Source organism: Astatotilapia calliptera, chromosome 17 (genome assembly GCF_900246225.1).
Source record: "Astatotilapia calliptera chromosome 17, fAstCal1.2, whole genome shotgun sequence".
Taxonomy (NCBI): Eukaryota; Metazoa; Chordata; class Actinopteri; order Cichliformes; family Cichlidae; genus Astatotilapia; species Astatotilapia calliptera.
The window spans coordinates 6836472-6860335 of NC_039318.1; the positions used below are offsets into that span (position 1 = coordinate 6836472).

The 23864-nt window shown below is 40.7% G+C and overlaps 1 protein-coding gene across 1 annotated transcript in view; it reads right to left on the bottom strand.

The window, feature by feature from the left end:
- Positions 1-1421: 1421 nt before the first annotated feature.
- gmds (GDP-mannose 4,6-dehydratase) overlaps positions 1422-23864 on the bottom strand; it is a 195309-nt gene continuing 172866 nt past the window's right edge. The window contains exons 10-11 of the mRNA XM_026147546.1: positions 3267-3335; positions 1422-1891 (exon numbers count right to left, since the gene is read on the bottom strand). Coding sequence (XP_026003331.1) covers positions 1829-1891; positions 3267-3335 — 132 coding nt within the window. The 3' untranslated portion in view covers positions 1422-1828. The remainder of the gene's footprint in view (positions 1892-3266; positions 3336-23864) is intronic.

Genomic DNA, 23864 nt, shown 5'->3' on the forward strand with positions numbered 1-23864 from the left:
GTGTGTTGTGTGCTCTCAGCGCGCTTTAGGGGGCCCAAACAACCTCAGAGCAACATCTGTTTCCAATCTGGAGTCAGCACAGACTCAGCGCTGTCCAGGACGATCACAGAGACTTTTAAATGTCCTGTAGGTGCCGTCCAGAAAAACACACAGGCGATCCCACCCTCCACAGACCGCTCACGGTCCGCGCAAGTTGAATGTCAAAACCTGACAGCAGCAGTGTGCTCTGAGGAGGGACCGACATCTATCGAGTGCTGCATTTAAATCGGAGATACTTCATTTAGCATTCCACGTGGAAATAAGATGCCGCACTTAAAAAAACAACCAAAAAAAACCTCAAACAAAACAAAAAAAAAACCTTATTTCACAACTTTAATGATTTTCGGGAAATTGAGAAAAGGCGCCTTACATAAATATTTGTAATAATACTTTAATAAAATATCACATACTACATCTGAGATAGGCCATTCTGGTGCACGTGCACTTTCATTTGAGATAAAGTAGATTTTGGCTGCACGCACATACTTTATATTTTGAAGATATAAATGCAGAGTTACTGTTCGACTGTTTTTAACAGAGCTAAATTCCCACAAATACTGTAAACACACTAGATTGCTTCTGCATTCATATTTATTAATAGTGTGATACAGGAGGGCTGGAATGTAAGATAGTAAGGCCCATCATTAAACACAACAAATAATATAATGTAATCTATAGGGAGCGTCAGGTCTCCTGTACAGTCAATAAGAGCAGAGGATTGATGACTAGGCTGTTAGACACATGACAGCACTACATCACTTCCAGTCGCAGCATTTTAATCAAATATACTCTTTTTCTTAAACAAGTATGAATGACGTGCCCTCGTGAAAACGACCCTTTTGGATTCAATACCTCGAATTAAACAATAAAGACGAGCAAAGAGAAAGCAGTGTGGCTGTTAAGGAAGAAGAAGTCATCTAACTTCTGCAAAGTGGGAACAGTTACGAGTGTCCAACACACCCAGCAACCGTTACCGTCAGGGTCACAACAAGTCAGGGCCAACAGTTTAAATGCGGGCATTCATTTTAGGCCACAAGGCCGCTCACGACCCAGATGTAGATGTTTCCAGGTAGATGTTTGAGAGCAGGAGAAAAACGCATTTCCCTCAGAATAAAGGAGCGCAGTGTTCTGGTACATTCTAAAGAAAAACTTGGAATTAGGAGCAAACACAGAGGAAAGAAACGACAGGAGAAGAGCCAGACCTCTGCACAAACTGGGGATCCCATGCGCGTGCACATGCACACTCCGCGCACGCAACCTGCGGTTCAAACCTGGATTTGCAGCTTTTATTTCCCACATTTCCTTAGATTTAAAAAAAGAAAAACAAATTAGGCCTTCTATACAATTTATTGTGTTTCATGAGAAAACAAACAGACACGATGTTAAAAGACTTTTTTTTATTGTACCAAATGGATCCCCTGCTCATATTAATAAAAGATAAAAATATCCATTCATTTCTATTCATTCATTTTACTTTTTCCACGTCACACTTCAGGGGAAAAGATTTCAGCGTTGACAGTCCCAAAACAATGGGAAAAAAAATACAATAAAACCCCTCAGTAATAACAATAAAACATAATCAGTGTTAAAATGTAAAAGGTATTTAATCAATCTAAATATGAGAAACAGACAACAGATACAACAACAACCATTATTCAGTCGAACACCCGCAACAAGACAATCAATTGATTTAGAAGAGTCATACAGGTAAAAAGGAAAGGTGGGTCTTCCACTATGGGTCTCAGTGGAAGAACCCAGGAGTGCTAAAACATGCCCGACTGACTTGGCCTCAGGCATTTGGATTTTTCTTCATGAGATCGATGTCTGCATCGACCATCTCCTTCACCAGATCCTGCAAGGGGACAGGATCAGATTTATATATTTGGAAAGGTTGATATCTCTAAAAGGTAAAGACACAAACATAAAATACATGAAGTAAGGCTCGTTTACACCCGCGGTTCAAACTCGGCCTACGTGAAGACCTCCCTTCCACACACAGTTATACTGCAGCTGGATAAACATAATAAATACATCGAGTTTATCAGCATTAGGACCTGACAATGATCCATAACGTGCTTGTGTCGTTGGGTCATATTGTACTGATAAGAGCTCAGAGCTTTGGAGTGTCTGCAGCGACAGATAGGAGATAAGATTGTTTTTGTTTATCAGAAGATTCAGAATTTATATTTTTATAGTTCAGCCAAACTTCCCGAGCAGGTAAAGTTGAGAAAATATGAAACCTTGAACCGTAGTTTTCTTTTTTTTTTTCTTTCTCCAAAATAAATAAGGTTTAACCGAAAAACACAGTTGTGTTTTCTCAACACTGGCTGCATTATTAATATATTATTTAGCCTTAGAAACTATTTAATCAAAGCGTCTAAGCACTTCAAAAAATTACATTTTCTAAAATATGTATAATATTTATTTGAAGTACATTTCATTATATTTCAATATATATATTGAAATATAATTATGCGTTTATATACTTATTTATATACATATATATATTTAATGGTTTATACCTTGTGTTGTGGGGGGGGGGGGGGGGGGTTGTGTGTGTGTTTCTTGTTTCTTGTCTTGTTTTTATGGACATGAAGTCTGCCAATAAAGATTGAATTGAATTGAATATATATATTTTAGAAGTGCTTTTCTCAGTATATAATTACAAAAAATATAATGAGAAATATTTGCTTAATTTATAGTAGTCTTTGCTTAATAATATTTTATTAAAAGGCTGATTTCTAAACAACATACAAAATGTTATAAAGCAAGTATTTATTTTTATAGCACTATTCACAGAAAGGAATAAACAAAGAGCTTTGGTACCAAAGAGCTTTATAATAATCTGATGCGGCATAAAATGAAAAGTAGATAAAATATACAACTGTAATAAAATTCTAATCTAAAAGCTAAAAGACTCAAAACTCACGTGCTGGTTGGTTTTCTGTTGCTTCGTGTGGATTTGATGCAGTGAACCTTTGTGTATTTTCTTTTAACAGTTCGCTGAAAGAAGGCTGCGTTTCTAGAAATCGTTACAGGCTTTCAAAACCATTCTTTCATTTGTCATTGAAATGTTTTGATTTGGTGTTTTTTTTTTTCAGTCACCTTTGATTTCATCACGTCATGCCATTGTCTACACGCGTGGAAAACTACTCCCATTACATTTATTATATGTGTGCTAATGCTATCCAGCAGGACCAACCGGCTGTGCTCTCAAACCAACCTACCTCAAAAGTCACCTTTGGCTTCCAACCCAACTTCTGAGAGGCTTTGGTGCTGTCACCTTGTAGGTAGTCCTAGTAAAAAGACAGAGAGGAGCCAGAGAAAAGGAGAAAGAAGGGAAAGGAGAGAGGGGGAGAAAGAAAAACAAAGGATCTGTCATGACTGATCTGACGCCTGTGAGGAGGAGACCCCTCAGTCCAGCTGATGTGTCACTCCGATATGAAGACGTGCTGGATCAAACTCAATATCCAAACTTGATGTCTTCAACAGGATGCAAGGGATGGAGGGTGATGATAACTTTCTCTCTCCCACATACATGCACACATTATCTCATCTCTTGGGGGGAAAAAGGAGGTCACAGAGTCTCCCTGGCCATCAATCCCCCCCTCTCGGCTCCCCACCTCCGATCTGTCCAGACAGCCCCCGTTGGTGCCAGAGCATGATGAATTGTGGGACTCTGGTGGTGTAACCCCTAGCTCAGGACCCCCCCACTCACCCTCTCCCCCCTCAACCCCTCACTCATTCTCCCCCCCGCTGGGTTTTGCACCGGGTTCAAGATCCAGTGAGACCCTGCTTCAGACCACCAAAGCGAGTCCAAATAAAAAAAAGAAAGAGAGAGAAGCCTCTTCTTTGTGCGTCTTTTTTAAGCTTCAGTCCTTTCTCCGACTTCTATTCCCACTATTCTATTTCTTATATTTACAAAGATTCTCACTCATGGACAACTGTGTCGAACACACAGACGAAGAAAGGCTGATTCTGTGATTTTAATACTTTTATACAGGACGGCTCGTGTTAAACACAGTTATTGCTGCAGTGGTGGTTTCTCAAGAAGTGCTCAAAGTGCTGTGCTGGGTTTCCCCTGTGCTTCTCTCTTTTCTTTTCTCTCTGCACTACACGGGCCTCCTCATGCTCCAAGACCAAAAGTCTGAGGACAACCAAACAAAATAGCCTCTGAAACTCACTGTGGCAGCAGTCTGTACTATCAGTGGTGCAATCTGTCATTGCTTCAATGGGTTACATGCATGCATAGTGTGGCTGCTAAAGGGTGTTATTATTTGTTTTTAACTAACCTGGCAAATATGTTTTCAGGCTAATCGTGTTTCTGCTGATCTCTGCTGTTAGCTGCACATACATATGCACATACATTGATAGGTAATAAACGGCATCCATGTGCACAGAGAGGTATACAGAAAATGATGCATGCGCATACTGGATGGAATTCAGCGGACAAGATCCTGCATGTGTGAACATCACATGTAGTGACGTAACCTGAAAGAGAGGAAGAGCTAAGGAGCTGGTCTCTGGAATTTGAAAGAGGATACGTATACAGTAAGTGTTAGTGTAAGGATAATGCAATCCATGAAGAAAAACAAGTTTGACTTAAAAAATACAACACGAGACAAATAACCAAAGGAACGGTAAATACTCGCTAAACTTTCAGCTCAAAAGGGTATTTCATGGTCGATACGCTCTTAGTGTTGCCAGCTTAAACAACCTTAAGTGTCACCGTGTCAACCAGAACTACCATTTTAAGACTTAACTGACTTTGCTGCTGCGTGCAGATGCCGCTCTTCTAGTTTCAGTCTTTCCACAAGATTTTGGAACGTGCAGGGGATTTGCTTTCATTCAGCCACATGAGCATCAGTGAGGTCCAACACTCAGGCTGAACGACGAGGCCTGACTCACAGCCGGTGTACCCGCTTCTCGCGTAAACGTTGGAAGCGGGGTGCAGTCGGTCCAAACCGTTTCTTTTACGGGCCTGGCTTTGTCGTTTAAACACAGTAGGCTCTTTTTCAAACTGTTGTTGCAAAGTTGAAATGAATATCGCTTTATAGCACACACTGTTAGCCGGAAATGCGACGCCAAACCCCACCTATGAACAGCAGCTCAGGGTAAAGTGCACCGAGCAGAGCAGTGTTACCATCTGACACTGAACCTCTTGAAAACGTCTTTTCTGGGTGATCTTATTACAGAGGAACGCACACAGCAGCGCTGGCATACTTGAGCCTTTTAGAGAGCGGGGACCCACATCTCAGAGAGGCTCCACAGCGCTTAATCACACTCTTCTGATTACACACAAAGGCAAGAACACTGAACACACACGGAGGGAACAAGCACAGGCCGATTCAGGTTTCTGACAGCGTTCAGTTTGATATTATTCGGCCCGAGTTGAAAACTTGGTTCAATTCTGGGTGAGCGGTCTTTTTATTTTTAACTCTGCATGGTCTATATACAGCCGAGCAGATGAAAGCTTCAGCCCATTTTCTCCTCTGTCTGTAACAGCAGGACAAACAGCTCTTTCTCATGTGAGCAGCTCTGTACATTACTCACAAACGATTTTGGCACTCAAAGCCATAACTGGAAACATTTTCAGACTAATTACCTGCAGCAATGAGACATAATTTATCATGAGGCTGAATGTAATTATTATAGGGCGACTTACTCCACAATTATATTAAATAATCCACTTGCTTCATAATTATATTGATTAGGGTTTGTAATGGAGAACATTTCATAGCTGGCATAAAAGAAACATCAACTGGTCTAGTCACGAACTGGTTTAGAGAAAAGCGGTAAGCTGACATTAACAAGTAGCAACTGCACCTCCTTTATAATTTCTATACATCAGGGAGTCACATGGTTTATACCTTTGTTAGTGATGGTTTGCTAAACAGCAGGATAGTTAAGTCTAATCTGATGTGAGTGTTTCGGAGACAGATGCTTGAAAAGGGAAAGTAAACAAATGCAGGAAGTTTGACCTGCAGGGAAAAAAATCCCAAAGTTGCCTTTTGTTTAGATTCTGTCTGCATGCATACGTAGTTCAAATGAAGTGAAATAAATATGAAGCTGCAACACCTGCTGCCAATGGCAAGACCCTTACCTGAACTCAATGGACTGAACCTGGAGCGCAGACTCCATCTTTAAAGAGTCACCGTGTCTGCGTTCTGTTAAACGAGACAAGTGACAAATTCATCCACGCACCTGGAGTTTAGAGGCGAGCTCCCAAAGCCTGCGACTGCCTTACAGGTACAGCTTTGACCAGCAAATTTACCCCAAAGTCCAAAACAGACGGCGTTTTCTTACACACATCTGGAGATTTGTACTTTAACCTGAGCTTCTTCTTATCTGGTAAATCACAGCACTCTTACAAACACTGTAGAAACAGTAATGTAGCAACAACACAGGTTATATACGTCTTTGCAAACCAAGTTTTAGAACCACACAATTAACTGTGAGGGAAACTGAGGAGGGTGATGGAAATGCAGAGCAGCGAGACTCCAAACTTCCAGCTGCAGCATTTTGCATAAGGAGCTTAATACAAGCTCCTTTACTGCCATTCGGTGTGACTGATAGATGGCCTGACAGTGCTGTTAATGGTCAGGAGAGGCAATTTTATAAGTGAACCTTGACCACACATGGCACACTTTTTACTTCTTTGACTTTGTTTTCCTTTCAAAGGGTAACACGCATGACGGACATCTCTCTCATACCCTATTTACAGTCCACGGTGGTGGTGCTTAATATGTATTACGCATCAAGAGATCACATCGTTTTGTGGTTTTATATGACTGGAAGCAAAGTAACCGTAAGGTTGTGAGTTTAAATAATTTATCTAAATATTAAAGAAGAAATTCTTGCAGAATATGTGCCAAAACAGACAACATAAATCCTTACTTACTGCTAATGGAAAGGACCTATTAAAACATGTTCCAAGTTTATGTGATGTCAAAAATGGTTGGATTCAAGTTGATGTGTTAACCAGCTACACATCTAAAAAGATGAATGTATCTTTAGAGCAAGTATTCGTACTCCGCCTGTATATTTTCTGTTGAATAGTAACTTTACTAAGACAGTGAAAGCTCTAAAGCACTGAGCAGATTGGGATTTAAATGAGGGGTGTGCGCTATCCACGATAATACTGGTGAAATTATTCTTTTTTTGGAGATATTAAAGTGTTATATTGTGATATCACTGCTACAGCAGTGACAGCCACAATGACCACAGCCTCCAATGAGGATTTAATGAAGTAAAACTACTCTAACAACCTCGGAGAACGATTCTTGCTAAAGGTGGACGCACTTTTTTGACCACTTGAGGCAAAAAACACATCATCGAGTACAACCAGGCTACAAGGAAGGAGAGACTATTCAGTTTAGAGACTGCTCAGTATTTTGTTTTTTACATAAATAGCATTTTGTGAATTTTTTTGAAATATCATGATATATTTTTAAGGCTATATAGCCCACCACATAATATACGTGTAAATCGAACAACACGTGAAGCTGGGAGGAAGAAGGCAGAGCCATTCCTTGTATTTAAATCAGCATTTTGTCACCACTACTGTTAGGCCTGAAATCTCCATCTGAGTTTGGCAGGAAAACATCTGCTGAAATCAGACTCTTGTCTGCTAAGTCTGCCTTCTTAGCACGTAACCACACGGTTCAGCATCCAGGAAGTTAATCCAGCGTCTGGTCTTTGTCAACCAGGATTTCTACAGGTGACAGACAACCTCACCATCAGAGCTCATACTGCAGAGTACCACTCAGTGAAATAAAAGCTGAGTCCAAACTGCTAACAAGAGCGTTCTGTGGCCAAGTGAATTCACCCAAACAGAGCATGTAGCGAATAATTCAACATGAACTACTAACAGATGGGGGCACAATACAATCTTCATATGGATCCGATTTGGAACCAAACCCAACAGCTTGGTACGTCCTGTTTAACTCAGCGTTCTGTCCGTGTCTGCAAATATGTAGCAGTCATAATAACACAATTAAGCAGCACAAATCTAAAAAAAAAAAATAAATAAAATAATTTTTTTTTAAGCTGTGACAAAATGTGGCTCTCACAAGTTGAATGACAATATGATCTACACCTGCTCATCAACCGAGACTAAGTTAAAGCCTATGAAGAGGCATTGAGGTCTCTGAGTGGCATCAAAGAGTTCATTTTGTCAGACGAGTAAAAACAGGGTCACATTTATTATTTACAAAGCGTTACACAAATAAGGCAACATCATTTTGGTCAATTCTGATCATCAGCTCATGGCTGTAAAGTCATTTCTATAAGTTTCTGAATTAAAAACCTTAACTAAGTATTAAAAAACGCATCTTTGATTCTGAGACGATTTTCTGTCCTGATTATGCGATGAACACTGCCACAAGTAATTGGTATGTGGAAAACACCAGCCAGAAACTTTCCTCAGGAACAAATGGAGTGATTGTAGTGGCCGAACCGATCCCAGATTGATCCAAACTTTGAAAGAGAAAAAGCACAGACTCAAATTGCAGATTGAAATAAAACCACAACATCCCCAGTTTTTATCTAATCTTAGCTCCCAAGCAATAGTTATGAGACTGGGATGTAAAAGGATCTTCATCACATGCCTGGAGTATGCTTTGGTAATGCATATAAGTTGATGATTTTAGCACTAGGTGGTCCTTTCCTCTTTCTTCCTGATCAGCTCAGTTTATTTGATCAGCTGTACTGGTAATGACTGGAAATAAATGGAACTTAACTGGACAATCTAAAAAGCCACAACATCTTCCTACAGTTTACTGTTCATTAAAAAAGTACTTTTGGACTAGACCGAAACATCAGATAAAACAAAAGCAGTATGACTATTGAAAAGACTCAAAATATAACTGTAACCTATACAGTCAAACAATCACTCGTAATACAAAAAGCCTGACATGTCCTCAAGTATGCGGTCTGACCTTCCCTTACTCATTCTGCTCTTTTGCCCTTTTTCTTACACTATCCAGTCTAATAAAGATGAGAAGCCATAAAATTAATCCTTAGAAATGTAAAAGTGAGAGACAAATAGGGTGTGATCATGGTCCATAAAGCACACAGCCAGTAAGAGGCCCTCAGAGCAGGCATTTAACGCAAAGGAATCTGGTATCACTACAAGGCCTTTCAATAAATCACACAGCACACGGGCTGACCCCCACATAAGGGCACATACACACTAACAGGCAGCGATGTGTGAACACGCACACACACATACACACACACACGCACGCACGCACACATGCGCACACGCACACACACACACACCAAGTACAATTGTCAGGATAGATTAAAAAATGCTAAATGTCCCTAAGCTGCATTTATTTTTCTTCCGACTGCAAACCTACCCAGATCAAACATTTTCAAGAAACCGATTCTCTTTCCTCTCTCTTGCCCTGAGGATTGCATGCTGGGAGACTATGATGTGGTTTTGGAAGTCCAGTAGTGCCTCTGGTATTTGTACAGTAGTGGACATGAGGCTGCAAATACTTCAAAGGAAATTAGATAAAGGGGCCGAGAACGCTGTGAGAGTCTGGAGCCCATGGTCTCCATGTCCCCAGCAGACCCAGATGTTCCAACCAGACCCAGATGTTCTGATCTTTGACCTCGGTGGGATTTTGATGGAAGAAGTCATCCCTGATCCAGGGCTTTTAAACCCGGAATGAATTACTGCGCGGACAATGACAAGGACATGAAGGCGGGACAATGAGGAAGGAGCAGACTGATACCTAGCCTGCCTGCAGAAACATGAAAGTTAATGCATGCACAATGTGCACAGGTGTGGGAGTCGCCATCTGTGTTTGTGTGTCTGTGCAGGTGGGGACATACTTGTAGCAAAAAAAGTGAGTTTCATCGTTTCAGTGCTGCCTGGACCTACAGTCACAAATCTGTCACTGGTCAATTTCTAACGCCAGCATCGCCTCAACTTATCACTTCCTTTAAAGCACAAAAGACCCTCAGTTTCAAGTAAAGGGAAGGGAGAAGGAGGGAGGGATGAAATCGGAGACTGATGCAGTAATTTGTACAACAGCAGTAGTCTCTGTTTTAATGGCTCAGGTGTGAGAGCGAGCTGTCCACAAATCACATGGCTGAGAGTTTCATCCATGGCCCTTCCACACGCCAGGACATCTTTGAGCATCTTACTGAGTTCTAAGATGTTATTGATGATTGGCCTGCTCTATTGTCACTGGGTTATGTGTGTGCATTAACAGGTGAATGTTAAAAAGGTGCTCTTTAAGTGCTTCACATTCACCATTTCTTTTTCTAATTAAATTCACAGTACATCATAATCTTGTAATAACTTGGTAATAACTTAATACTTAATTCTAGTGACACAAAAATTTGACTCTGACATGAAGTATCTGTTCAAGCACAGTAGATTGTGCTTCTCAGCCTGGGGCTGAGGCTCAGGATCGCTAAGGTGGGTTTCAAAGTGATTAGTAAGAGAAGTTAAACATACACAGATCTTACATTAGCAGATATAACTGTGACTGAACTGAAAAGAGAATGTAATAAAGTAACAGAAATTCAGGCCAACAGGTTAGATTATACAGAATATTTTAAGTTATTACTTTATTGCTTTAAATAAACTAAAAATAGTATTACGAGGAATTTACTATTATATGGTAGGAGGTTAAATGTTTTAAAACTACGTAAAATCTAAAAATCCTCATATATTCTCCTTTCAGTTACTTAACATTTGAAGAAGAAATATTGTCTGCACGACTGCACCCGCTTATTTTAGCTCTTTTCGACACAATATGTTGTTTACACTGGAACAAAATATGGAAACCAGAGTCATAAAAAAATGTAGGTTACCTCTGTCTGCACTACTCCTTCAAACTGACATACTTTCTATTTAGTGTAATTTATCTGGCATCTTATGAAATCCTGGAATCTTGAGCAGAAGAAACGAAGACCTGTGGGTTTCATTTGTGCCACTCTGTGGCAACACAAATCAGTGATTTCATATTTATTGTTTCCTCAAGTCAATAAAGCATCACTGCAGTAAATTTCAATGAACTCCGAGCTGCTGCGTCTTTAGGAATCCAAGACAGTTATTAGCCGCTCCCAGCCAGATGTCAAAGGCCAGGTCCAGCGTGTCTCATTCAATGTATGTGCTTGAGTCTACGGGGGAGAGAGAGCGAGCTGTGTGAGTTACAGCTCAGGTTTCCTTCCCTCACTCCCCATGCAGCTTGGCCTGCACACAATGTGTTAAGTGACCTCTAAGGGGTGGCCCTGTCACCTTGATGAGTATGTACAATACTACACTGCACATGTGCGCGCACACACACACACACACACACACACACACACACACACACACACACACACACACACACACACACACACACACACACACACACACACACACACACACACACACACACACAGTAATGACATATTTAGTGCAGAAAGCCACACACAAAAACTCTTAAAAGACTAAATCAGTAGGAAAGCAGGAGTGTGTGAATCTTCTCGGGAAAACAGTGAAAGTCATGTTAATATTTAAAAGCTAAATTATCACAAACTCTCACTTCATGTCATCTTCTCGCCTCTCTCTCTCTCTACTGGCTCTACTGTGTTGATTGCTCTCCATCAGTGCTCATTAAAATTCCTGGGGTAGCCGTGTGATAAATATTTATGCGGCTGAGGACACACTCCACACACACTCCAAACACACTGGAGTGGCTGGATCTGACTGCCGATAGTGTTAAGTGCCTGAAGGCTCTGGTAAAGAGTGGAGACCCACTGCCTGCCGCGTGGTTGTATACATGAGGCGTTTACTGTCAAGATAATGGGAGGAGGGTTAAGATTTATGAGCATTAATGGAGTTTAAGTTCTGTTTCTATGTGTGTGTCCGTGTCCGAGGACAATCTTTTAATGTGTGAAGTTTATGGAAATGAAGAGGAAAACATCGCACATTTGCACATCTGGATATAAACGCATTTGCAGACACACACACACACATACAAACAGAATGTAACCACAGTGTAGCTGGACTCCTCACTACTGTTCCACAGAGCTGCTGACGACCCCCCTCTTCCTCCTGTATTCTATTATTCCTGTGGACGGGAAACAGATCATAATTCCAGGAGTCAGCAGAAAGCAGCAGAGGGAGAGAGTGAGAGGTAGAGGGAGGGAAAAGACTACGGGAGGCGGGGGTGAGGGGGTGGCTCAGGTGACTGCTCACTTCCACAGAGGTCAAACTGAAACTGTGCAGTTAAGTAATTCCCAGTGAAAAGTAAGTAAGTGTTTAGTCTGTTTGGGCATTTGTATAATAAAGTTTGGGCGAAGCAGCGGCTTCCAGTGAAATCAGCTGGTGTGTGTCAGCGTGAGCGTGTGTGTGGTGAGTGTTTAACATTTCTATAAGCGTGTGGCTGTTTCATATTTCAGAAGACATCAAAGGCAAACTTAATTTCCCTTCTTTAAACAACATTCTTTACAATCATACTTAAAAAAGGAGGGAGAGAGCAAGACTGAGTGAGAGAGGGTGAGAGACTGAGGGGAGAGGAAAATCTCATCCTCTCTTATCTTAATTGTTGTGTAATCTCAGTTAAGCATCGAGGGGTTTGTCTAGGCTTTGACACCCAGCCTCAGTGTTTTGGTACAGATGATGACTGTTAAGTAGCTTCTATATTCTCCATGCTGAAGGAAAGTCTGGGTCCAATTTATATGATTAATATGGCAACAATTGAAATGGATTAAAGTAACAGCTACACTGCTAACATTAGATACAGCTTTGATGTGTATAGAGGACATTGGTAACAGGCAGATTAACATTAAGACCTCAAGCCTACACATTAAAATTGAAGACTATATATAAAAGATGGACATAAGCACTGTGTTGTTACTACAGCTGGCTACCTTTCATACTTTAAAACACACTGGTATCAGTACAGGCACCTGTATTTGGTACCAGAAGTGAATAACAACTGTTTTTCTGGACTTTGCTCAAAAAGAAATAATAAATTAAATTTTTTTTCTTGAGTCTATACTTCTCCACTGAAACATTTTACTTCTTTGAAACACTTTACACACAACACAAAACCAAATCTCTCTGTTTTGACCAGATTTTTTCTCTGATTAGATGTGGTTTGCATTTTGCACACCAACAATTATGTGTAACTTTTGGCACACACTAACAGTGTGTGCCAAAATGATGGGAACAGCTAACCCCAGATATGAACTGATATCAAAAGTGGCACCCAGTGATTTGGTGTAAAACTGTATCAATGCTGAATTTGGTACCCACCCCTACATGTCCCCCACTGGTTTTTGAAGGTTCAACGTAATTATTACTGATGTTCTGGAGGCTGAAATGAAAATATTTGGAGTTTTAAATAATGAAATTAAATAACAAGCTCTCTCCATAAACTGTATGGCACTAATGAGACATGCCGTATCTGCTACAGTAAGAAAACGGCTAAAGGCCCTTTCACTTAGGAAGCAGAACGGACTGAGCCAACTGCTACGTGTTGCAAATAACTAAATGCTTTTTTCTTCCTGCGCACTTGTAACACAATGAGCTGATTTCAGATGGTGTGCAGGAGGAGGAAACTGGTGGAGCAGCCTGCAGCAGAGACATGGACATTGCTTTTTATACTTTTTTATTGCACAACAGGACAAGAAACAATTATGGGTCTTTGGAAGCCCCTGCACAGACAGAATACTAATACAAAGCTAGCCAAGAACGCAGGCTGATGATAAAGCTGAGTAAATGCAGACCACATCCCAGCAGCCAGAGCCTGAGTTTCAGCAGGTAACAACCTGATGAACAATCAGGCTTGCAGCATTTTAGCCTCCAGTTCTACTACATGTACATGTTTCTACAGCAGAATCACTGTGGCAATCGAATTCAAATCTCTGTGGGCTGGTTGTCATCTTTGCTTTTTGTAGTCGGCTTTGTTTTCATACATAACACTAAAAGAAAGCTCTTGTGTGTGTGCTCATTAGGGATTTCAGTTCATGTGGGGAACTGTAGCCAGCGTTTTATATTGTTAACTGGTAAGTATGTGGCAATGCACGGTTATTTAATGGAGAGATAATGTAACAAATTAGATTCTTTGGCATGTAACTAAGTAACTTACTGTATAACTTTTAAGAAGTGTAATGTGTAACTCTACTTTTTTGAGTAACAACCCCAATTATTATATTCTAAAACATAAAACTACATGCAATATAAAATTAGTATTGGAACAATACATAGAAAAAGATTTGTGTTTGGCTTACTGGATTTTGTCTACATTCGTGGACTGTGCAGGCATTGTCTTCTAGCTGCACAATCAGCATTCTTATCTATGATTATAACATCACAGCCTCAACTGATTAAATGTGGGAGTCATGGGCACGGTGGTTTACTTGTTTTCTTGCACAACTTCACATAAGTGTTGCTGTTGTCTTTTTTTCCCCCAAAACACACACCAAATTATAACCTTGGTCTTATTTTGGAAGGCTTTTGCAATTGCTTAACACTGTGCATAGCAAAATAATTGCTGAGAACATGGCATTTCTACTAATTTCTACAAAACAAACCACAAGTCAGACATTCAGGCAGATTTTCAACCAACCAAAAGTTTAGGCAGATTATGTAACCCAACATATTTTGAGGTAAAGCTGAAAGTCAGAACACCTGAAACGATGGCGTAATCCCTCAAGTCAGCCAGTTTTTGAGTGATCGTTTCACTGTTCAACGCTGGGAACAAGTGATGTTGGCAAACATGTGGGTTTGAAACCTGTCTGACAGTCTAACTTGTATTTCTTGCCCTGTTTGACTTTGTTCTAGATCTTAGCTTTTAGCGTGAGTACAATTTTGTTATTACTGATGTCCAGATCTGTTATTATATGCCCAGTGGTAACAAAATTAAATTATGGTTTGACGAGCCAAAACCAAAAACGTCTAACTTCTCTCCTGCCTTGGCCTCTATCACACAAACAATCTACTTTTAGTTCGGCCTCACAGTATACAAACACACACATCAAGCGTGTATAGGTTACATGTCTGCTCTCATTTTGGGAGCTGTTTTTGTACGGGTGACATAGATGTCAGCTATGTTGGATGAAGATCAACAGGTGAGTTTTGGCTGAAGGATGTGGTACACACACACACTTTAGCATACACATGCACACAGAGTGAGATGATCCCTTGATGTGATCTAATTCAGGCCCTGGCTGAACTTTCAGTGGCGTTGGGGTTAAGCGAGGCAGTCGCACATAAAAACTTCTGTCTGCAGTTTTCAACTCCCAGCACACTATTTATTAGTCTCTTGCTCTTTCCTTCTCCCCTTCTCCGTTTTTCACCTCAGCCGCTCTCTGAACCTGCTAACAGACAACCTTGTCTCTCCTCCGTGACTCTCACCAGCCATTGCTCATTTTCTGGATGTAGTCAGGTTTGCTCTGGTTCAAGAGGAAAACTGGGCTTTTCTTTGTATCATGCATGTGTGCAAGTGGACAATTTCAATCAAAGATTGTAATAAAATATGATCAAAGACATTAACATATTACATACTTTTTATTTTTGATCACAAACTGCCTTTTCACTGTTTTAGGTGGTGCTAAGAAAATCCTGAGAAACTAATAAACAAATAGTTTTTCTTTTAGACTCTTCTAGTATTGTTTGTATTATATGAACATTAAACACTGGGAGGAAGGAAAATTTCCACATTGGAATATCGGTTATTGAACAAATTTTTTAAAAATGTAGGATAAGCACCACAATAAGGAATCTACAAGGTTTTAAAACTTCAACAAGTGGCCACAACTCACAATTCAGATTCTGCAAAATGCAGCAGGTACATGTTTTACTGGGGTGCAGTAGAGAACACTGGCAAGACAGCTGAAGTATTTAATCCTGCTTCTAGAAAAACGTAACTTCAATTTTAATTTCATAAGTTCAGTATAGATAATATGTTACAGTCATGTGAAAAAAAAGGTCTTACAAAGTATGCAGTTACTAATTCCATAGGATTAAGTGGGCAACTCAAATGTTAAATAAAAAATGATCAAATCAAATATATTTTATAAATATATAATATTTATCATATCATATAAATATATGATATAATAAATGCGTTAATCAAAATTACCTGATTAATTGATGAGCAGTAAGTGTGAACACTTTGATTTAAGCAGACGTTTTGGCAGGTTGCTGGTCTAGAGTATCCAAGTATGTCTTAGTGCAATGCCAAGGAAAGACATCAATCATTTTAGCAAAACAATTGTTGCTGTGAATGTGTAATAATGCCATTTCCAAACAATTTAAAGTCTATTATTCTACAGTGAGAAATGATTCACAAGCAGAAAATGTTAAATACACCTGTCAGTCTTCCCAGGAATAAATGTCCCACCAAAGTCAGTGCGTGGAACGCTCAGATAAAGTGCAAATAAACCAAGCTGTACATCTCAGACCCTACAGGACTCAGTAGGAATGTTAAATGCTAGAGTTCATAACAGTACAATTAGAAAAAAGACTGACCAAGATGAGCAGTTTGGAAGGGTTTCCAAGAGAAAACTCTTCTCTCATGGCAGCACAGCTTAGGCCTACAAAGTTGCATCTGAACAAACCACAAGATTTCCGCCTTCCACTCCCTTTGAGATGAATTTTTAAAGATTTTACAGTAAAAATCTAAATAACATTTGACAAAAGTATCTCTCTAGATCACAGGTGTCGAACTCCAGGCCTCGAGGGCCGGTGTCCTGCAGGTTTTAGATGTGTCCTTGATCCAACACAGCTGATTTAAATCGCTAAATGACCTCCTCAACATGTTTTAAAGTTCTCCCGAGGCTGGTAATGAACTAATCATTTGATTCAGGTGTGTTGATATCTAAAATCTGCAGGACACCGGCCCTCGAGGCCTGGAGTTCGACACCCCTGCAGATACTCCACATACTGCTCCATTAACACATTTTCCAGTGACATTTTCTCGGTACAAACTTGTTCTAATGACAACAGTTTACTGATATTTTTTAGGCCACTGGTACGCACTTCTGAATTTATTATTATTCAAGAGAAATGAAGTCAAAACAACAGGAGCAGACAGAGGCAGAAAGAGGGCAAGCAGGAGGAAAAGGGCGGCTTGAATGGACATGCTCATCTGCTTTGGGTCAATGGATTTCAATCCCGGCTCACTTCCCTTATGTCTATCCTTCCTCTATAAGACGAAGGATAGGAAAAGGCCAGTGGTGGTGTTGGATGACATGTCGTGGACAGGGGAACAGGCTTCTATAGGCTACATCTCATCCAGAATGGCGTTTCCTCTCTAAGCAGCATTCCTCATCTTATCAGCTCCAATAATCTGCTCTTCTCATCGTGCCCAAACAGGGAGAGCCAAACCTGAAAGAGTGCACAGGAGAGAGAAAGAGAGAGAGCAAAAAGGAGCTCCCTTTGCTTGCTCTCTCGTCCTCTAACTCTCTCTTTCTGTGTCTGTTAGCTGGTGATAGAGTGATAAGGTGGGGAAGAAAACAGTGAGCTGTCTGCCACTTAGAGGAAGTGGTCGCTCAGCCCTGAAGACTGAGCATACCCCAAAACTGGACTCAGAAAGAGGGGAGGAAGTGCAAGCTTCCTCAAAGTAACTAAAAACATTTACAGTCTGAAATCTTCATTGTAATCGAAAAACAAGAGAAAGTGATGTTTATCCTTTAAAATTTACTCAAAAACATAAACAACACAGGCTATAAACTGCTACACAGTCATATGCAAAGTGTTATGGCCAATGTGTGAGCCACTGGGACACAAACTTCAATACAAGAGCAGCAAATCTGGATCACAGTAATGAGAAGTATTTCAAAGTAACCACCTCTTGTTATCAGTTTTAATTTAATTGTCATATAAAAGTGTAGCTGTACACACTTTGAGTGATTTCTAATTGAATTTGTGGTCTCTACCTGCAGTACCTCCAGCAGGTGGTCTCGGCTCACACTTTGAGAATCACTGGTGTAATGCAATCCAGAAACGGAGACTTACTCTCAAGGTAAAAATTGCACCTTTTACTACAAGTTGTTTTTAGCAATAAGGAAAAACCTTTACTTTGAAAACACTGGCTGCTTCTCTGTTGCATCACAGCTTTTTAATGTTCCGCTCAGTTGGTGTCTTCCTTTAAACTATGGATAACCTCTCCAATCTGCTAGCAACCAAACAATCACGGTGAGGTTTTTGGTCCAGCACCCTCTTTGCAACTGATTTCACCTAGTGAGAACCAGCAGCATCCCACAATCTCTCGCCAATGGGCTGGGGAAAACACACCAGTGACCAGACCGGGGGCTTGCTAACCGGTCAGTAGGCCTGTGTGACCGAGGCCTAAGCAAGTATGAAATGTGAAGCAGACAGAACTACTTGTTTGAAGCTACAACAGTAAAGCCTAAACTGCAACAATACATTTTGCTGTGTTGATACTGTGCAGCTACTTTAACTTCAGTCAGTTCTCTGAGGGTTCAAGCTGTGAGGAAGGATTGAGAATAAAATATCAGATGAGCCAGTCTGAGAGTGACTGAATGAAAAAGAGAAAGACATGAGCGGGAGTGAAAGAACGAGAGAAGGAGGAAATAACGAGAAAAGGTAACAGTAAAACAATAGAACAGCCTTAAGGTTAAGGGAATGTAGTGGTGCTGGAGTTCAGGAGATTCAAAAGAAGTGTGTGTATGAGAAAGAGAGACTTGTGAGTGTGTGAATACTGGGTCGCCTGAAGAGAGCGGCCCCAGAATTAATTACCCAATCAAGATAACCAGCCAGGGAAAGACATTAGGGAGGTCACACTACAATTAACCTCTTAGTCTAAACCTCTCTCTCTCACTCACACACACACATGCACACACACAATAAAGAAGTCATAGGTTCATTGAAAACACAGTGAATAAAAGTTTAATATCACTTTTCAGGGGTGACTTTCGCTGACTGCAGGGCCCAATATGCTCTTATTTTGAAGCATTTCCTGCACTCTGTTATTTTTGGGAGATATAGCGACTCTACCTGTCCTGTTCAAGAATCCCTGGCAAAGCCATGTTGTTTACAGTGGGATATTGAGTGAGTCGGGGGCTTGAGTGGAGTGGAGTCGGATGTGGTTCACACATTCCACCAGAGACTCAGATTACACTGCAGGAAACACCGGCCCTGCAAGACACACACTGCCTGACTCTGTGATTTATAAACATACTCCTCTATGGGACATACACACTCTCAGAGACACATATTAAAAATCTCAGCGGCTTCGCTCTGAGCCAAGGCTGCATCTACATCTCTCATTCACTTTCTTCCTTTCCTTCCTTCCTGCTTCTCCTGTAATTCTCAGACTCGTAGCTGGGCTCCAGTTTTCTCCTCCTGTCGCGGCTAATAGTAAAGACAACTCATGGGTGTTAGCGCCGGTTTGACATCATTGCATATTCATGAGCTGGTGGGCGAACATTCAGTCTGGCATTCATTAGTAAACACAACTTCAATCACCATAAAGTGGCCCTTTGTGAAAGGTTTATGAAAGACACACACATGAAATAGGTCTCTGGGAAGACTGTCCTCCTCAGAAAACCAAAAGAAAGGACAAACAGAGACACCGAAGACGGGCCGCCAGTCAATCACAGACTGAAATGTAATATGTTCAGTATTGATATTATATTATGAATAGTGCCCAAAATTGGCGCAATGACATAAGTGTCAAAGATTCAAATATTCCAGGTGAAGCAGATGCTTTATTCAAAATGTCACTTTTAGGAACAACCAACAAACTATAACACCATTTTGTCAGATGCTGCTTATGGACATGAGCCTCTCGCACAAGGTGTCCTTTGGTGTCAGACTTTGATGACTTTGAAGTACCGCCATGAAAAATTACTCACACCAGCAGCTTTGGCAAAGAATCACTGACTGACTCCCAAAGGAAGGTAATGGTTTGGATCTACAATTCAGTCAGAAGACTGAGTTTTATTTTTTCATGCTCTCATTATGTCCACATCACCAGCCTAATGCTCAAAACTGAATTTATAAAACCACTTAGGAAAATGTAACACAGGTCCGATCTGATCTTTCCCTCCTCTCCTGAAAAAGCTCAGTGCATCTTACAATCCGGTATCCACGTTGCCTGAAGCTGCTCAGCGGAGAACCCTGGGTAATCAAGCCCAGCTGTGACAAGGGGGCAAAGACAAGGGCTGACAAAACTCACTCTTCTCTCTGTAACTCTTTCAACAATACCCTCTTCCCCGCTCACCCCAGCCTTTTCTCCTCATCTGCCATGTTTCTCTTGTCAGGCCTTTGGATGAGTAATGCTGGCTAATAGCTCAGGAATCCTAGCCCGCGATCCTCCTTGGTGCTTCCTTGCTATCTCTGGGACACACTGCAGCCAACAAATTGCTGTAAGGTGCTGAGGATACACTTCTTCATCAAGCCACACGCATTATGACAGACCAAATACGGATGATAAGGAACGTTAGACTAGCAGAATGCGTAGGTGTCTATAGCCTGAGGCAGAACTGGGGAGACGAGAATAAGTCTTCCAATCTTAATAACAACCTAGTTCTCTGTGTGCAACAACTTTATCAATGCTTCTTTATACTTGTACACCTTCACATCCAATGAGACTCCATACTGTTGCCATGTCTCTCTATTTCTCTCTGGGAGCAGTACCGGGTCAGTCTGTGGGTTGGACTGCTGAGGGGCCCAGGGTGGTTCCGCTCTGACGGTAGGAGGAAACTCCTTCAGGAAATACCAAACTGCCAGACATACACACTCACACACACAATCCACAATCTCCCTTTCTTTTTCAAGTACTAGCAAACTAAAGCTCTGCACAAACTGCCCCAGTCCATTACTGCCTTTTTTCACTTTCAGCTCCTTCACACTGAGACAAGCAGACGATCTGAAAATACAGTTCTGTTTAGTGCAGTCAAATATCCACAGGAACGTCGGGTTGCATGTTAACCTGCAGTGTTACACAACCCAGAAGCTGGGAGACAGCCAGGGGTTTTATGGCATCAATTACAGGTAACTTTAACGAGTCGGCTCAATTAAACAATAAATCACAGCAGAGCCAAGTTTCTGCCCCTGAGAGCCCTACCTCTCCGCACACACCATTAAAAGTTGACTGAGGTGTTTCCTTCCAAAAGAATGAGGAATTAGATTCACTAACATGCAAGAAAACAGGCACCTTTACCTCACAAAAATGAGTATGAGCAAAAAAGAGAGACAGGAGTCATCTTATTTAAAGACTTGATTCATCCCAAATATATATATATATAATATATATATATATATATATATATATATATATATATATATATTAGGGGTGCAACGATACACAAAATTCACGGTTCGGTTCGGTTCGATACTTTGGTGTCACGGTTCGATATTTTTTCGATACAAAAAAATGTTCATGCCTTTTTAATTTGTCATTTATTAAAATTATAAATATATATTTTAACTCAAAAGTACAGTTTTTAAATTTAACCCTAACCCTTGTGCGTGTTTTTTATTTTGACAGCGAATGCGCACCTGCGGACCACTTATGTGCAGCCCTGGTTATTTAGCTCATCATATTGCAGCCACAGAAATTCTTTTGTCCATGAAACCATAAAGCTGCACTTTCTTTTTGCCTTATAGTCTGATTTGTCATAACTTCTCCGTTTTGTGGTAAGCTTTTCTTTGGCTGTCACTTCTTCACCCTGACCTGTCTTATTTGGCTCAGCAGAACTGAAATGCTTTTACACACTCACTCACATAAGCTCAGCGATTCTCTGCGCGATCAACCTCTCACATGTTTAAGCTTGCTGCGGGAGATTTCACTTGTCATGTTTGCATAGTAAGCTAACGATTAATAAGACGATGTCAGAGGAATTGGTGCACAAATTATCATCACTCACAGATCAGTGCTGTCGCTCTCTATACACAGTTCGCACGATTGCAAAGTGAAAGCAAAAAAACAAGCGCAAATTCAAACGCGACTTCAATATGTCACATATTGACAGTGGCTCACCGATGCCAATGACATAATTACCCAGCTACATTTCCGAAAGAATGCAAAAGCATTGACATATATTTTTCCTACAATAGCCCGACGGGCAGGGAAGAGATAGATTTTGGTAGCCCGACTGAAAAAATCGCTAGCTCCGGGACGTCGGGCTAGCGATATTGCAAGCCCTGTATCTGATTGAGGAATCACTCATCTTTGGAAAAGAGAGTTTATTACAGAGAAATGGCTCTTTCCAAAATAAAAGCTATACTATCCGCTTCTTCTGGGCTATATTCTCAGCAGCATAAGGAGAATCATGTGCTAACAGCTGTCTAAATGACTCGGCTAAAGTTAGTAGCATGCTTGTTGTATTTGTCTTTGCACTACGATGATGTCGGCGTAAATGTGCAGTCATATTCGTTGTGTTCCCGCTAGTGCTTTCAGGTTAATCTCGTTGAAATGACCTTAACGCCACAACACGGCAAATCTCCGTTAACGAGCTACCGCCGATCACTCCGTGCATGGGGCTAGACGGCCAACACGTTAACGAGCTAACTGCGCTAACACACTAGTTCACACCAATGTAATTGAGCATTGCATGGCACATCCAACATACTGTTTTACTTTAGTCCATGACTCGCTTACCTTCAGGGTCATACGTCACATGAAAACCAAAATAATTCCAAACGCCAGATCTGAATGACGTTCAATTTGCCTGTTGCAAGGAGAGCTTAACTTCTGTCTCGCTAGCTTGCCCTGTGCTCTTCCTTCTGACTATGCTGTCTGTGTTGAGCGCTCAGTGGATCTGCGCTCGACAGTGCAGCCTAGGCGGAGTAGTCGAACACAGATTCACTGAGCGCTCAACACAGACAGCATCGTCAGAAGGAAAATTGATAAAATAAATTACAAATGTTGTATTGTTCGATACATATGCGTACCGAACCGAAAGCACTGTATCGAACGGTTCAATGTCGATACGAATATCGTTGCACCCCTAATACATATACATATATATATATATATATATATATATATATATATATATATATATATATATATATATATATATATATCTTACAACATAAATAAATAAAACCTTCCTAGCTTCAGTTTGATTTTCTCACAGCTACCATCAATGACAGAAAACAGAATTTTACAGAGAGCTTTCCCAGCTCTACAAAAAAAAAAATCAGTCCAGAACATTTTTGCAGAGCTGGGGAAGACGGAAACAAAAGAGATTTGCCTGTGAAAATTAATCACTCCAGTCTGCCCTGACACCATTCAAATCATTATAGGTTAGTGGTGACGCAACTGTCTCGGACTGTTTTGCATGCTTTTGACTGCTGACATCACTGATGCTTTGCTTCACTCCAGAACACTTGTTCTCTATAGATAGACTCTCCCTCATTTTCATATTTTCTTGAAATCTTATTGTGCTAAAACAATAAAGGTCCCGATAGAAAGCGAGCTATTTATAGAGACAATATGCTACTGAAACCTTGGAAGATAAAGAACAGTGGTCTCTCACTGATGTGATTGCACAGACTCAGATTTGATGATAAAACCTGTGTGACAGCAATAGAGTCAGTCAGTCACAGAAGCATGTTTCATAAGGTTGGTGAGCAATCCCCAACAAGTTCAATAATACTACTTTAAATCATGTCTTCCGTGGTATTTAAAGGGAACTCTGATTTTACCAACGAATGTTAGCGTCCGTGCCTTCCGGAGTGGCACTTAGCCTCTGAAAACAATAGTGGGAAATGTAGGTTATAATGTATTTGGAGCTTGACCCACAGAGTGTGAAATGTCAGAGTATCTGGAAGTCTCTGAAATTCGGCCTCTTTGGAACGATAATTACACAGAAGTGAAACACAAACTCAT